Genomic DNA, 16,275 nt, shown 5'->3' on the forward strand with positions numbered 1-16,275 from the left:
AGCCCCAGGTAGGCACAGGCGAGCCCCTCAGCAGGGGGAGGATCTGTACCTCAGCAAAAGTTCTCTTCAGCAGCTAAACAGGAAGGAGCTTAGAGAATTTAAACTGCATCTTTCTTAATTTAAGAGCTATAGTTACCTTCATTCTTTATAAGCAGCACCAAGGTTTGAAACTTGTAGTACGTAATGTAATCTCGCCTTTTCCAAATCTTTTTCCCTCATGTTTGTTTAATCTCCAGCAAGTTGTATAAAAATGGATTTGAAGATATCCACAGCCATGCCTTCAACGGGACAAAGCTGAATCAATTGTGAGTATGCTATCCCTCCTCAGTAAATTAAACAGTAAATAAGAATTTAAATATAGTCAGAGGCTCTTCCTTCAGCTTAACTGCCTGTGTCTTGTATTTCCCAAACTGCATCTTTCAGTGTCATTGTGACTCAGTCGTTAATCCTACAGGTCTTACTGTTTTTCCTGAAACAATATCTATTAAAATAGTAAAGCTTTTGTGAGAAAAGCTCATAATTCTTAACAAAATTTCATAAACTAGTGTAAAACTTGAAACAGTAGCCCAGACTCAGGAATCTATAGTTTATGTCTGGAAACATCAATAGGTTTTGAATCCCTCTCACACGCTGGGGGACTAATCTCTTGGTTAGGCAAAATGTATGTTTGCTACTGTAGTGAAAGAACCAGCCTTGTTGTTCCTGGTTTAAGTCAGAAAAATATGGAATTTAGCACTTTTAAGTGTAGATGATAATGATCTGATGGCATCAGAGGAAGTAAAGGTCACGTGGGAATTACAAGCTGTCCCCAGCCAGGCAGTGCAACAACCACTGCTGTGGTGAGAGAAAGAATTGAAACAGGTGTGAAGAAGAAACCAAAAAAGTGATTTTTAAAATACAGACATACAGAGAGTTCATTTTTGGTTCCACAGAATCCTGAAGGACAACAAGAACCTCAGGCGGATACACAATGATGCCCTGAGAGGGGCCACAGGGCCAGATGTCTTGTAAGTATCCACACCTCCATTACCTGAGTGTCCTGTGGGAACTGCACAGTGCCACCAGAGCTGTGTCACCACAGCAAACACAGGCTTTGAGTCTAGAAGGAGATTTGATCTCTTACCCTCTGTGCATAAAGTAGAAACATGTCAACAAGATGCCATGAAATTACAGGGTGAAAGAAGTTTGCACCCTGGCAAACACGTATCAGCCAGTTCTAGTGTTGGCATTGATCTCCACCTCTTAGATATTTTGGCCTTTGCTTTATTTGTGTCAGATCCTCCTGATCCTGTTCCTGTGTTTTATACTCTGACATTGCAAACTAACTTGTCCTTTGGTAGGATGGATATGTTTTGGCAATATATATATTGGTTTACAATTTGTTTATAAAATTGAACCAGCTGATTGCACGCTGTAAGCTCATGCTGAATAAAACTTGTTATTATCATCCTCATGATTTATTAATCAAGGACTTACTGGAGGGCTGCCCTGGCTGTAACTCCATGCAATAAAACACAGTGTGGTTCTGTAAATAGCAGTCTGTGCTGCACATGCCTTTTTTGTGCCTTTTATTGGTGCTTTGTGGTATATGGCATTACTGATACCACTTTCAGAATTGTGGGCCTTTTTTTCCTTTGTTAAATGTCCTGACTCTTTAGTCACACTGATGGACTTTCTTCACACAAACAGCCCCTCTGAAGTTACTCTAAGTCAAACTGCTTATGTTTGTGTTGGCAAGAATGACAGATTCTTTGGGGGTTTTATTTAATAGCCATTTAATTAAAGCACCTAGAACAGCACTTCAGAGGCAAGCAGAGAGCCAGGAGGGTGTCCTACCTGTTAGCTGGCTGGAGAGTCACCTTTGTCCACCTTCTTCTCTCCCTGCCTCTATCTTAGAGGCATCCCTCACTCCATGCCTGGATTTCAAACAATAAGGTCAGGACACAGCCCCTGGAGTGGTGGGTTTGAGTTTCCCCAGGACAAAGGGAGCTCCTTGCCTTGCTGGAGCTGCTGAGCCAAAGGGATGCTCTTACCCCACCGCTCTGTATTTTCACAGACCATGTCTCTGAGCTGGGCATCAGGTGCTGAAGTGACTTTGTAGATCTAAACCTTTGTGAAAAAACAGCTGCTGTTACCTACCGTCATGCTTTGGTTGTATTTTTATAGGGATGAAAAGAAAAGTGAATGCTCTCTTTGTTTCACAGGGATATTTCTTCAACAGCGCTGGAGTCCCTGCCTAGTTATGGGCTTGAGGCCATTCAGGTCTTAAATGCAATGTCATCTTACTCTTTAAAGAGACTGCCACCACTGGATAAATTCAGCAGTCTTCTGGAAGCTGTCCTAACATATCCCAGCCACTGCTGTGCTTTTCGAAACCTAAGGACAGAAAAGTAAGTCCAAATAGCCCATTATTGTACTGCGGTGCTTCAGAAGCGCCAAAATGGCAATTCTGCTTTATTCAGCTCACAAGGTTTGATTATTTTTATTCCAGTTACAGGGAAGCTCTGGTGTATTGCAAGGCCTTGCAGGAAACAGCAAATCTCTGCTAAAGCCAGGAAAATCATGTCCATTTATTTTAGAGCAAAAATGGATCCCATTCTGTGCCCTGGATCTGCCATCAGAAACATTATTCTAAGTTTGCTTAAAGCTTATATTTTTTTGGTATCTCAATTAAAAGCCTGCTGGCACACAGAAGACAGATCTTTATCAATAGCGTGCTGCCCTAATTTAAAATTTAAAAAAAAAAAAATAGAAACCCCTGTAGCCTTTAGTTATGTAGCTTAATCAATTCAGGTGATATGATGACATAGTAGAAAGGTCAATCTTTCAATTACCCACCAAAATTAGGGCCTGCCCCAAGCCTACAGGAAGAGGTTACTCAGTTTACTTCCAGCTATTTCAGATAACAGACAGTATTGTTCTCCCCACAAGTGGAAACCGTGGCACAGGGAGAGCTTTGCATCCGCTAACTTGGGGTATTTAATCCCAGAAAATGGGAGCTTATTTTTCAGCATTTATGTTTCAAAGAAACCAACCCTTAGCGGGCTTTAGGCAGCCAAAGCAACCCCAAAGGAGTTTAGTTTGAGCCATGAAGGTGCCTCACTTCTTACCTGACTCAAATGAAGGCCACAGAAAAGGTGTGCTGAGCAGGCAGTTGTGAGAGGCCTGGTCGGTGTCACTCCCATGCCTTCACTTCAAGACTGTCTTGGAAAAGCAGAAACAAATTCCAGTTCTTCAGGGTAAAATTAAGGCTGGTGCTATTCTTTCTCTGCTTACCCCATTTTACTAAGGGGTTCTTGATTCTGCAAGAAGAGAAAGAATCTCCTGTAAAGGGTTTCCATTGCTACAGAACTGATTCAGTCACAGATCACATCTCTGAGTGTATTAAACGCAGGAGCATTTCTGGGAGAGAAAATAAAAAGTATTCATCCTGATAAAGACAACTACATTTCTGATACTATATTAATTTTTGGGTGCTTGGCTTTGCAACATGAGCATGGTCTATAAAAACAGGGGTGCCTTAGTAAGTCACTTTCTTATATTAAGTGACTGTTTTCTTAGTAAATTGCTGGGGGGAAAATCCCATGCAAATCAGGAAACAACTGCTCCCCTACCACAGGCATCAGCAATGAGTGAGAGAAAGCCATTTCCATTCATACTGGTAGAGCACCTGGCTGCTACTTTCAAAGCCTCAAAACTAGAGATGTTGCCAAATATGTCATCTTTGAACTTGTACTGTTCAAACTGCTTTACTTCAAGCATGCAAAGTCTACCTCCAGATCCCAGACAGTTTTTAAATAGGGTCACCAGTATGGGATTGAGGCTGAGCTGCTGGAAAGCAGCTCTGCAGAGGACCTGGGGGTCCTGGTGGACAACAAGCTGTCCCTGAGCCAGCAGTGTGTCTTTGTGGCCAAGAAGGCCAATGGTGTCCTGGGGTGCATTAGGAAGAGCATTGCCTGAAGGTCAAGGGAGGGGATCCTGCCCCTCCGCTCAGCCCTGGTGAGGCACGTCTGGAGTGCTGTGTCCAGTTCTGGGATCCTGAGGGCAAGAGAGACATGGAGCTCCTGGAGCACGTCCAGTGGAGGGCTATGAAGATGATCAAGGGCTGGGAGCATCTCTCTGATGAGGAAAGGCTGAGGGAGCTGGGCCTGTTCATTCAGCCTCGAGGAGAGACACAGAGAGGGAACCTCACCAATGGCTGTCGGTGTCTGCAGGGAGGGGTCAGAGGATGGAGCCAGGCTCTGCTCAGTGGTTCCAATCAATGGAACAAGAGGCAATAGGCAGGAACTGAGGCATAGGAAGTTCCATCTGAATATGAGGAGGAACTTCCTTCTGTGCAGGTAACCAAGCACTGCAACAGGTTGCACGGAGAGCGTGTGGAGTCTCCCTCACTGGACATATTCCAGAACTGTCTGGATTGTGTTCTAGGATGACACAGGGAGGTTGGACCAGATGCCCCATCACAGTCCCTTCCAACCTGATGCACTCAGTGATGCTGTATCAGGCCAGTTTCCCAGCAGCTGTTAGCAGGAACTTCTCCAAAAGCCAGCCTGCTTCCATTCGTCCTGCTGGAGAATCTGGCCCACTTCAATACAATATTTCAAAACACACCTTTTAATTCCAGTTCAAGTTATTTCACTATAAAAAAAAAATACATCCTACACAGTAACCAAGTTGAAAGACCATCCTTACACACCCCTTGAGGTCCTGCCTATTTTCACAGTATTTGAAGCCTTCTTCTTCCCACTTCCTGATGTCTACAGGAACGTTTGTCCAGCCATGAAACCACCTTACCTTATATGGCTGTGAAGATCACTTGCAGAGAAGCCAGGGCTTTGGCCAAAATCCAGCCTGAAAGTTAACTTCCTTCTCATCCTTCTTGCAGACAGAACTTGTTGCTTTCCATTTTTGACAACTTCTCCAAGGAGTGTGAAAGCACCATGAGGAAACCAACTAACAAAATGCTGTAAGTACCTCTCTGCATAGAGATGATGGAAGTAGCAAATACAGACCTCCTCCCCTTTCTGCTGTTCACATGTTTTTTCACTAAGCGGTTTTTCCCCTGCCAATTCAGTCACCCCTACAAGTTGCACAAGTGGTAATTTTACTATCATTAAACGAAGATTTGGATGTTCAAAAGGAAAGGGAAAAAAAAAACCCTCATGATTTCATGAGCTATACTCACTCCAGTTTGTCTTCTGAATTCTGAAAGGACTTCAAACCAATGATTAAATATTTACGGAAGTTAGTGGCCTGCATGGAGATCCCTGAGCCAGCAGTGTGTCTTTGTGGCCAAGAAGGCCAATGGTGTCCTGGGGTGCATTAGGAAGAGCATTGCCTGAAGGTCAAGGGAGGGGATCCTGCCCCTCCGCTCAGCCCTGGTGAGGCACGTCTGGAGTGCTGTGTCCAGTTCTGGGATCCTGAGGGCAAGAGAGACATGGAGCTCCTGGAGCACGTCCAGTGGAGGGCTATGAAGATGATCAAGGGCTGGGAGCATCTCTCTGATGAGGAAAGGCTGAGGGAGCTGGGCCTGTTCATTCAGCCTCGAGGAGAGACACAGAGAGGGAACCTCATCAATGGCTGTTGGTGTCTGCAGGGAGGGGTCAGAGGATGGAGCCAGGCTCTGCTCAGTGGTTCCAATCAATGGAACAAGAGGCAATAGGCAGGAACTGAGGCATAGGAAGTTCCATCTGAATATGAGGAGGAACTTCCTTCTGTGCAGGTAACCAAGCACTGCAACAGGTTGCACGGAGAGCGTGTGGAGTCTCCCTCACTGGACATATTCCAGAACTGTCTGGATTGTGTTCTAGGATGACACAGGGAGGTTGGACCAGATGCCCCATCACAGTCCCTTCCAACCTGATGCACTCAGTGATGCTGTATCAGGCCAGTTTCCCAGCAGCTGTTAGCAGGAACTTCTCCAAAAGCCAGCCTGCTTCCATTCGTCCTGCTGGAGAATCTGGCCCACTTCAATACAATATTTCAAAACACACCTTTTAATTCCAGTTCAAGTTATTTCACTATAAAAAAAAAATACATCCTACACAGTAACCAAGTTGAAAGACCATCCTTACACACCCCTTGAGGTCCTGCCTATTTTCACAGTATTTGAAGCCTTCTTCTTCCCACTTCCTGATGTCTACAGGAACGTTTGTCCAGCCATGAAACCACCTTACCTTATATGGCTGTGAAGATCACTTGCAGAGAAGCCAGGGCTTTGGCCAAAATCCAGCCTGAAAGTTAACTTCCTTCTCATCCTTCTTGCAGACAGAACTTGTTGCTTTCCATTTTTGACAACTTCTCCAAGGAGTGTGAAAGCACCATGAGGAAACCAACTAACAAAATGCTGTAAGTACCTCTCTGCATAGAGATGATGGAAGTAGCAAATACAGACCTCCTCCCCTTTCTGCTGTTCACATGTTTTTTCACTAAGCAGGTCTTTGCCTGCCAATTCAGTCACCCCTACAAGTTGCACAAGTGGTAATTTTACTATCATTAAACGAAGATTTGGATGTTCAAAAGGAAAGGGAAAAAAAAAACCCTCATGATTTCATGAGCTATACTCACTCCAGTTTGTCTTCTGAATTCTGAAAGGACTTCAAACCAATGATTAAATATTTACGGAAGTTAGTGGCCTGCATGGAGACTTTCCATTCCCTGAAATAATTGCAGTTGTTGGTGTGATTCAAAGAAGAGCTGCTATTGTTAATAATTTTTTTTTTACCTATAGAAAGGGTAATTAGAACTCTGCATATCATTAGTTTTCCATGGCAGAACGGAGTCCCTGAGCTAGAAGTATGATGATCCCATGCCAGTGCTTTATTCCGTCTAAACAAGTCTTTCCATATCATCATATTGTTTGCTTGACAGTGTTCAATGTGACAGTGAGAAAGGCTAATATCAAAACTGTTGTGTTGGCTGTGCTGGATGGCACAGGCTCTAATCCAGCTTTTAAGGGAGAAGTTTAAGGATTTGCTATTCTTCATCCCTCTACAGCTAATTGGCAGACCTTGAGACTTGTTAGCAGCCCTGACATGGCGTCAAAGCATTGTAAAGTCTAGAAGAAACAAGGTTATTGTCATAAAATTCCAGTGGCAAAATACAGCTGAAATGTGATTGATTCATTGGGATGATTACTTCCTTGGACATTATCTTGTTTGCTGGTTGGTGAGGCCTCCTACACTTGCCATTTGGTTTTATCTGTCTGCTTGTTTTGGATTAGCATCTGTTGCACTCCTGCTGTGCATTAAATAGTCTGCCCAGCCTATTGGCTCCTGAAGCTTTTTGCTTTGGCAAATCCCAATCTCAGCAATTCTCTTAGCAGTCATTATAATAAGCAAATGAAAGTAAGGTTCATGGGCTTAATGGCTGCAGAACCACAGCAGAAATCATCTGAAAGTCCTGAGTTTTCATTGGTTAAAAAAAACAAAAAAAAAAACAAAAAAAACCCAGCAATCCAGCTTGCACATAGCAGCACATAGCAGCACATTTTCACAGCCTCTCAGAAAATCACAACCATTTTCATTAGTAAATAGACTCAAATGTATTTCCTACTCTTCCAGTTTGCAAGTAAATGTAAGACATTGGGCAGTTTTTCATATACAGAGAGGAGAGTTAGGATAACAAGTTTGGGAAGTTATTTGCCCCACAGGAATAACTGAAAAGCAGCTCAGTTTCATTTGCCAGTTAAGACCCTGCTCCAGAAATATCATTTCATGGGCATGCTTCAGTAGATGTGGAAGCTTAAACATGTGTTTAAATTATCCTAAAGCAACCAGTTTTCTCAAGAGCTGTCCTTAATAGAGATGCTTTCCAGATCTCACACTGCAGACTGAGTGTTTGCCCACCAAACGTTCACAGTCAGGATGATTGGGAAGTTGGAAAATAGGCACCTGTTATGGTAGGGAAGTGCCAGGAAAGACAGTATTTGCTTTTAAAACATTCCTTCTTTGGTAGACATATCACCACACTCTTGATGACCTAGAGATTTTAGAAGTCTATCTTAAAAACCTACAACATTTTTTATTAGGCATTGGGTCCAGCCTAAATTTAATAAATTCCTAGCTATCAACTTTACTTAGTTAACCATGCACTCCTACTCCTTACCTTACAATACTGTGAGCATCAAATTCCTCAGCACCTCCCAAGCCATACATAGTCTCAGGAATTCATTTGCTAAGTGCCTTTCCTAAGGGGAGCAAAGGTGCAGAGTTAAAACCCTTAGGTTATTTCAGTATGGCTTCTACAACTGCCTGCGAAACCTCTGTGCATCAAAGCTGTAATCCATCAGCTCAAGTCTTACTATAGCTTGGACTGCAGCCAACCAGCAGCATGAGAACGATGGCTCCCTCACAAAGCAGTCACAATAAAGTACTTCCAAATAATCAGGTTGTATAAGAGAGTATTTCTGTGGATGGGACTGTGACCCCTGCTGCTCTCCAAGGCTGCTTCCCAAACACAAAGCATCCTTACAGGGCTTTGTTATTTGTAAACACCCTGTAGAAACACATGGAGGAAGTCACTGTTTTAAAACAACTGTTATCTGTTGTCTTTTGCAGAAGAATGCGAGTAGCATGTAACAAATAATTCACTCCTGTTGGGGGGGTTGGTTTTTTCATGGTTACAGAGATGACTCCAACAACACATCGCCGTGGTCAGCGGAGAAGAACACGCACCCGTTTGTGACAGATGAAGAAAGTTCTCCCTACAGCTACTCGACCATTTTTGATGACAGCGAAACGGACAGCTTTGACTTCGAGTATGACTTTTGTCAGCCTAAAGTCGTCACATGCACTCCAGAACCAGATGCCTTTAATCCCTGCGAAGACATCCTGGGATACAGCTTCCTCAGAGTGCTGATCTGGTTTATAAACATCCTCGCCATCGCCGGCAATTTCACCGTGCTCCTCGTTCTCCTGACCAGCCACTACAAGCTCACCGTCCCTCGCTTTCTCATGTGCAACCTCTCCTTCGCCGACTTTTGCATGGGACTCTACCTCCTGCTCATCGCCTCCGTGGACGCCCAGACCAGCGGGCAGTACTACAACCACGCCATAGACTGGCTGCAGCACCGCCGGGTTCTTCACGGTGTTTGCCAGCGAGCTGTCGGTGTACACGCTGACGGTGATCACCCTGGAGCGCTGGCACACCATCACCTACGCCATGCAGCTGGACCGCAAGCTGCGGCTGCGCCACGCCGTGCCCATCATGCTCGGGGGCTGGCTCTTCTCCATCGGGATAGCCGTGCTGCCTCTCTTCGGGGTCAGCAGCTACATGAAGGTCAGCATCTGTTTGCCCATGGATATCGAAACAGGCCTGTCCCAAGCCTACATTCTGCTGATCTTGGTGCTGAATGTTGTCGCCTTCATTGTCATTTGTGCTTGCTACATCAAGATTTACATCGCCGTGCAGAACCCAGAGCTGGTAGCTGCCAATAAAGACACCAAGGTCGCCAAGAGAATGGCAATACTGATCTTCACGGATTTCACCTGCATGGCCCCCATCTCCTTTTTTGCCATATCCGCTGCCTTCAAAGTTCCTCTCATCACAGTCACCAACTCCAAGATCCTGCTGGTTTTATTTTACCCTGTCAACTCTTGTGCAAACCCCTTTCTCTACGCAATTTTCACCAAAGCATTTCGGAGGGATTTCTTTCTGCTGATGAGCAAGCTTGGTTGCTGCAAGAGCCAAGCAGAACTCTACAGAATGAACTATTTCTCTGCTTATAACTCCAACTGCAAGAACGGTGGCGCAGCCACAGCCCCCAGCAAGGCCTCCCAACGATTCCTGCTCTTGTCAGCCTTAGAGAAGCCATATCCTGCACTACGGGACAAGACATCTCACAAGGAAAATTAACTCAGAGCTCTAAGAGATGCAGCACTTTGCACGGCCAGTGGAGATTATCTTACTGACTAGGGACTGTTTTATAATATCTTGAACAGTTCATAAATAAAAATGCCAGTAAGTAATTCTTATGCAGCATAACTCTTCTGACGTTCGAGGTGGTGTTTTCCCTTCTCTTCCTTTGTAAGGATAGGTGTGGAAGGTGGCTATTAGGCAAAACTTTTCTTTATGGGGAACCAGAAGAGTCCAGGAATAGTCAAGTTGCTCTTGAAGTTAACAGCTACTGCAGTGATTGCAGCCTGGCTTCTTTTTCTCAAGATCTGCTTCCTTGGAGTATTTAAAGCCGGTTTGCTACCTTTCATGGCTTCTTTTTTCATTCCTATCAGCTATGCTGGCATTGTTGGTTTAAAGAAAGAGGCACTAAACTAGATGCCTTCATTTCATCCACAGAAACTTCCAATTACACAGCCACCTACACACAGTTAAAGAGTGTTCAAGTGATAGGCTGTAAAGATGTCCCCCAAGGAGGAAAGTTGATCTATTGAACCTTTGTTACTGGCAATTTTGCAGTTTACATTAGATCTCAGTCTGAGCTGGTGGGTAGTTTACTTAAATTATTAACCCATACACAGCCACGTGTGATCTGGAAAACACAAGAGATGCAAAACCCCCTCTGCTGCACACAGGACTCTATTTAGGGTATCACATATGCACACACAAATCAGGTAAACTGGAGAGCTGCTTCCTGCACAGGCAAGGAAGTGCTGCCTTGTTTTCCCTCCTGGGACAGTCTGAGGAATGATTTTCACCTGTCAGTTCTCTGACATCACCAGTGCCAGTGGCATTCAGGAATGCACTAGAGCTTCTTCAGCACTCACAGTCCAACTCTATTCCCAGGTGATGGAGCAGAGTAGCACAGTACTTACCTATTTGTGACAATGTTTCCCCATTAAAATCTCTCTTTTCTTTCATTGTTCATTGCCTAATGCTAAGTGATCATGCTAAATGCCTGGTCTAGATTTGTAACTGCATTGGTAATTTAAGTAAGTGCAGAGTTTGACACTCTACCATAAGAAAATAGTACTATTGCAATCACTTTAAACCTTTTATATTCTCCTTTTCAGCTGAGTCCTTTGCTTTCAAGTCTGTGACAGCAACTGAGTTCCAAAGCACTCCTCTTGTTGCCAAAACACTGCACTGCAAGCTAAATTTGCTTCACATTAAGGAAAGCAATTCTTTGTACTAGTGACTGGTCTATCATTAGTTCATAATTGTGATAATTAGAAATAACATCTCTGACCTACTCTTACCTTCAGCTTAATGCCATGATTTCAATCAGTACAAAAGCTCCGGATGTAAGCACAGCTGTGCTCACAAGCAGTTCCCACAGGTGGGGAATGAAGCAGGATTGAGAGCAGAGGAGACTCTTAAAACTCTATGGTTTAGCAATCAGTATAAATCCCATAGGATGCACCTCTTTAAACACACCAGCTCCTGAGCTTAGCCAGTGGTGAAATAGGACTATGAGGGTATTTAACTATAATACAAACCATAGGCACTGGTGTAAAAAAAATAGCTACTGGGCCTAAATCTTTTCTGTCACCTGTCTCAAAATTGATTTTTGAGACTCACTCTTCTGACATCCCATGGAAGAGTCCTGCACAAGATTTAGGACATGACAGCACAATATCTTAAGTGGGCAGTAACTGACGTACTTGCATTATGTTCCAACAGGACAAGAGCTTGCCAGCACACCCTCCCTACCCCATAATATGGGTGGGAAACGCCAAGGAAGGGAAATGAGTTCGAATTAGCAACAGCTGATAGCACCTACCCTACAGGGCTGCAGAGGGAACAGCACTGAGCAGCAAGAGATCTCTGTGGGCATTTTTCTTTTTGTACCTGCTGTAAGATGAGTGAAATCCACCATTTAAAAAATTCCAGTTTTAAGGGAAAAAAAAAAAAAACCACCCCTGACAAAACAGCAAGTGTAATTTATATACTTAAAATTTTTCTACGCACAAAAGTAAGCAAATAAGTAAAAGCAACACTTTGAAAAGAGATACAGATTCATGCCAGAGCTTCTCATACTAGTTACACTTGTTATTCTATCTCATTATTTTTAGTTTACTTTCTTTCTGGTGTAAGGTTTTAGACAGCCATTTACGGAAATATCTTTGATGGCCATAGCTGGTATTACATACCGCACCCTGTCACATCTGCAGCAATCTGTTTGCTAAACTGTAAGTACCAGCGATCAAAAACATTAATTCACAAACTATTCAGATCAAAAGCACTGGTTACTGCTCAAGTTACAGACTAGAGCTTACATTTTAATAAGAAACTTTTTTTCAGTATAAAAATTCCTGACTTCAGGTGCATTTAGTTGTAAATGTCTTGTTCAAAGCTGTAATTCATTACTAATGTTATTTTTAAAACTAGCTAAAAATGAAGTGCTCTTTAGCTTCTTTATTTTACAGTGACCAGGAAAAACAGATCAAATTCAGAAGCACCACTCAGAGCCTGTGTGGTGTTTAGTGAATGGCTCATATCTAGTCCTGTCCCATGGATTCCTGTGCCACACTACCTCTGCTTCCAGTCTTTCCTGACATTGGAAATGGTCCCACAGTTCATAATGTACAGAGCATGAGCACCCCAGAGCCTGTGAGAGACTATTGAAATCTAAAAGCATCTATCATGTGGTAAGAGCTGCATTTCTTGTGCATTTATGGGTCTGAAGTGTAACATCAGTGCAGCTACAAGTCATCTGAATGGGGGAAAAGAAATCATACACTGGAATATTTTAACTGTCTATGAATACACAGTTCTTCCCATTCCAGCAGCAACATCTATAAAAGACAAAAGAAATGGCACATTTGGTTCAAGTGCTCTAGTTCAGTGTCCTGTTTTTGATACTGGAGAGTAGCAGATACATCAAAAAAAGCACGCAGTAAACTCAATAATTGTTCAAAACCTACTTCCTGCCTTATGCCATTAGCACAAGGGTTTGTACCATTATGAACAAGGGCTGGGGTTTTTCCCCTCATTTCTTCCATATATTCATTCTCTCCAACTCTTCCCTTTCTTTTCTTTCCCTTCTCCCAGCCTCTGCCTCCTCTCAGGGATTAGAGATAACCAAAATGCCTCACAGTGTTTCATTCCAACAGACAGGGGAGCAGCAGCCAGGAGGGAGGGGTGCCTTAGTGTAGCACTGCCCTTCCAGCAGGATTATCCTGTTCTGAGGCAGCCTGGCTGCAGCTTTAGCATGGAGTTGTCCAAATTGCCCTACAAGGAACAGGAACCAGCCAGGGAAAAGTTGCAGCTCTGAAGGACAAGGGCCCAAAGCTTCTTTTGGACCTCTGTTTCTAGAAGACCTAATAAAAACTTGATGCTGAGGGCTGGAAGGAATGCAGTTCTCATGGCAGGGTGAGCTACTGCCACATACATGGCTTGTACACGTTCCTCTAAGCAAAGTTTATATTGAGGGAACACAAAAACAACTCTGTGCTAGGAATGTAAATGAGATGACACTTTTATTATTATGCACAATTTGTATCATTCACAGCTTACTGGTCTGTAGTCCTAGAACAAAGCAGAAATGTACAGTAGCAAACTTAAATGACTTTGCATTGACAGTGAAAATAAATCACATTTTAATGTTACATCGCACTACTCATTGCATCTCAGTAGACACAGCTACTATAGAATAAACAATAATAATTCTCATATATTGAGAGCTCCAGGATCTTTCCCAGGCATTTCCCTTACTTGCATCTGGAGTGAATGTCTTTAAACTGAAGTCAAAAAAAACACAAAGCAACCAAAAAAAGAGAGAACTGTGCAGCTGAAACAGCCACAGGTTTCAGACTTGCACAGATAATTGCTTTTTTTTTTAGCTCAACAGTCTTTGAAAAGAATTACACAACACTGTAAATTTATATTTCAAGTCATACCTCAGATTTTAAGAATTGGAAAGAAAACCAACAGAACTAAAATTTATTTAATTATAATCACTAAGTATTTCTTTATTAATTACTAACTATTTCTTTACTGTCTTGAATTACAAACAGACACAACATTTCAAGCTTTAAAGCTATTCATTCCAATGATGTTTCTTGGTTGGAAAAATAATGAAATAATCAGAAAAAAACAGCAAAGACAGCTGAGGAGCTAACAATACAGTTGTTTCATTTGCAAACTAAACAGATTAACAACACAAATTAACAACACCGATTTTGCGTATTTTTTGCCACAGCTTTGTTGTTTGGGGGGTTTTTTGGGAGATTTTTTTCTGAAACAACAATAGAAAGTCCAGTTGTTTCACAGAAGTCTTATAAGGAAATAATGCCACAGTCTTCAAGGACATACAGGAGTGAGGTTTCACCACTCTGCATCTCCAGTGGCTTTTGAAAATACATGGTCTTTACCCCCAATGGACATCACTCCATCTTTTAAGTAGAACTTCCATTTGTTCTTAGTTCGATGTATCTGATGAAAAATAATAATCAAAATCAACGCCACCACAAATATACATTACACCATTTTTCTTAAACATAAAAAAAAAATTAAGACTTCAGCACAACCTGTTTTACACACCTGGTTTTGATTTTAAAATCCTTACAGTCCAAAATATTCAATGAAAGCAGTATATTTCAATTGTTTATAAAGAACTCCCTGCCCTCTCAAGACAGAAACCTCCTGAATCTTATCCCATCCTGTCCCACTCTCCTCTCCCACAACTTTCCCCCCCAAAAATTGTTATCTATACAGCTCAACACCAGCAGGACAAGACAACAGTAATGGGGCAATCCCAAAACACAGCACACCTTGCAAACCAGTGTAGCTTAACTGAAATGCAGTGTTTTCCTTTTCACATGGCAAAGCAGTGTTGCATGCCTAGAAGTGTGAGGAACAGGCTAAAAGCATAAAAACTTGTCTTAAAAGCAGAAGAATTTGCATATTCTGTTTCTTTTTAAAGGCCTGCAAAAAGATCCATACTGCTGAAAGTTTTGTTTGATACTAAAAGGAGGAATTTTAACTATCTCTAGAAAACTCCTTGTATTTTCAGCATCAGTCTATTTTCAGTCCCAGAAAGGAATGAAACAGGACAGCAATTTTACCAGCAATATTGTCTTAAAGGTAATTTAAGAGATAACTGTTTTTACCTACTTTCTATGGGGCCTACATGTTTTATTAAATCTGTATTGGAAAGGGGAAAGTTACCAACATCTTTCTGCAGCCTCTGTAACTATCAATTTCTAATTACATCTGATACTAAATTTCCTACAAGACATGTCCAGTGCTGACCTTCCTAGTAGTTTCTTTCAGATTTTCAAGCAATTTTTCAGCTTATTTCAGGCAAAACTTGCTCTAGATAACAGCATGCACTACCTATAGCATCTGTAACATCTGAGTTCTGAAGCTTCAAAACTTGGGGTACCTTTCTATACAATACAGACACCAATGGCTTCATTTCAGAGGCATTTTCTACACATATCCCTATAACTTCCCAAAATAACTGGTTTCAGGAACACTCATCTTTCACAGGTTAATAAAGACAATTTTCTTAGCAGCTGTTTCCTGAACCACAGACAACCATTAAGGCAGGCCTAGTTAGACACAAAAAGTTATCACTAGTCACTTTTGAAAGAATATTTTAAAAAAAAAATCAAGGCACAGTCTTAAACAAACTACAGCCATGTTTTTCCATATTTGCTTTAAAATAAAATATGCACTTTTTTAATCTTTTAAATTATGACATATAAGCATCCAAAACCATACCATTGCTAAAAGGACTTAATTTGATCTTCAGGAGTTCAAAATGAGTTGAATTTTAAACACTAAAATGAAGGAGGACAAAATGGCACTTAACAACTACTTTGTTTTTCAGACACAACAAAATTCTGGTATCAAAATCTCTCACTAAGCACTTCAAAGACAAAAAAATAAAGTAAAAGAAAGTACACACACTCCTCTTTCTGTTATCAATTTTAAAAGCCTTAATTCATGGTTGGACATGCCTACATACATCCATGGAGATGTTGATCTTACTTAAGAGTTAAGGAAATAGACAAACTTTTGCACCTTTACTAAACATAATTTTGCAAGACTTCTTGTTCCCTTTTCCTTTAATAGGCCATTATGATTATCCTCTTTTCAGAAAACAGCAGGAAAGTCTTCAGACTATTGTCAGCTAAACATATCATTTAAAGGCTCTATTACAGCATTAGAGTTTCTTTAAAAGGCACTGACAGTAGAGCCAGCACAGATTTGCTGAAAAGATTTAGTATGATTAAAGAACAAAGTATATTACTGTACCTTTTCATACTGACAAACGATCACATTATCGGTGTCAAACAAGTCTGCAATGTCCTGTTCACTGACATCATCACCAGAGTTTAAGGGGTCCTAGAGATTAAAATTCTGTTTTAT

At 41.9% G+C, this 16,275-nt stretch overlaps 2 protein-coding genes across 2 annotated transcripts in view; one reads left to right on the forward strand and one right to left on the reverse strand.

Moving 5' to 3' along the window:
* Positions 1-13,889, forward strand: part of LHCGR (luteinizing hormone/choriogonadotropin receptor) — a gene marked incomplete at its 5' end in the record, with an annotated part of 29,349 nt that extends 15,460 nt beyond the window's left edge. The window contains 6 exon segments of the mRNA XM_017729607.1: positions 237-305; positions 933-1,007; positions 2,205-2,390; positions 4,886-4,966; positions 8,627-9,061; positions 9,063-13,889. Of these exon segments, the coding sequence (XP_017585096.1) occupies positions 237-305; positions 933-1,007; positions 2,205-2,390; positions 4,886-4,966; positions 8,627-9,061; positions 9,063-9,855 (1,639 nt within the window).
* A 101-nt stretch (positions 13,890-13,990) lies between these two features.
* STON1 (stonin 1) overlaps positions 13,991-16,275 on the reverse strand; it is a 44,443-nt gene continuing 42,158 nt past the window's right edge. The window contains exons 10-11 of the mRNA XM_017730110.1: positions 16,162-16,251; positions 13,991-14,331 (exon numbers count right to left, since the gene is read on the reverse strand). Of these exons, the coding sequence (XP_017585599.1) occupies positions 14,224-14,331; positions 16,162-16,251 (198 nt within the window). The 3' untranslated portion in view covers positions 13,991-14,223. The remainder of the gene's footprint in view (positions 14,332-16,161; positions 16,252-16,275) is intronic.

This window comes from Corvus brachyrhynchos, unplaced genomic scaffold (genome assembly GCF_000691975.1).
Source record: "Corvus brachyrhynchos isolate BGI_N302 unplaced genomic scaffold, ASM69197v1 scaffold101, whole genome shotgun sequence".
Lineage (NCBI taxonomy): Eukaryota > Metazoa > Chordata > Aves > Passeriformes > Corvidae > Corvus > Corvus brachyrhynchos.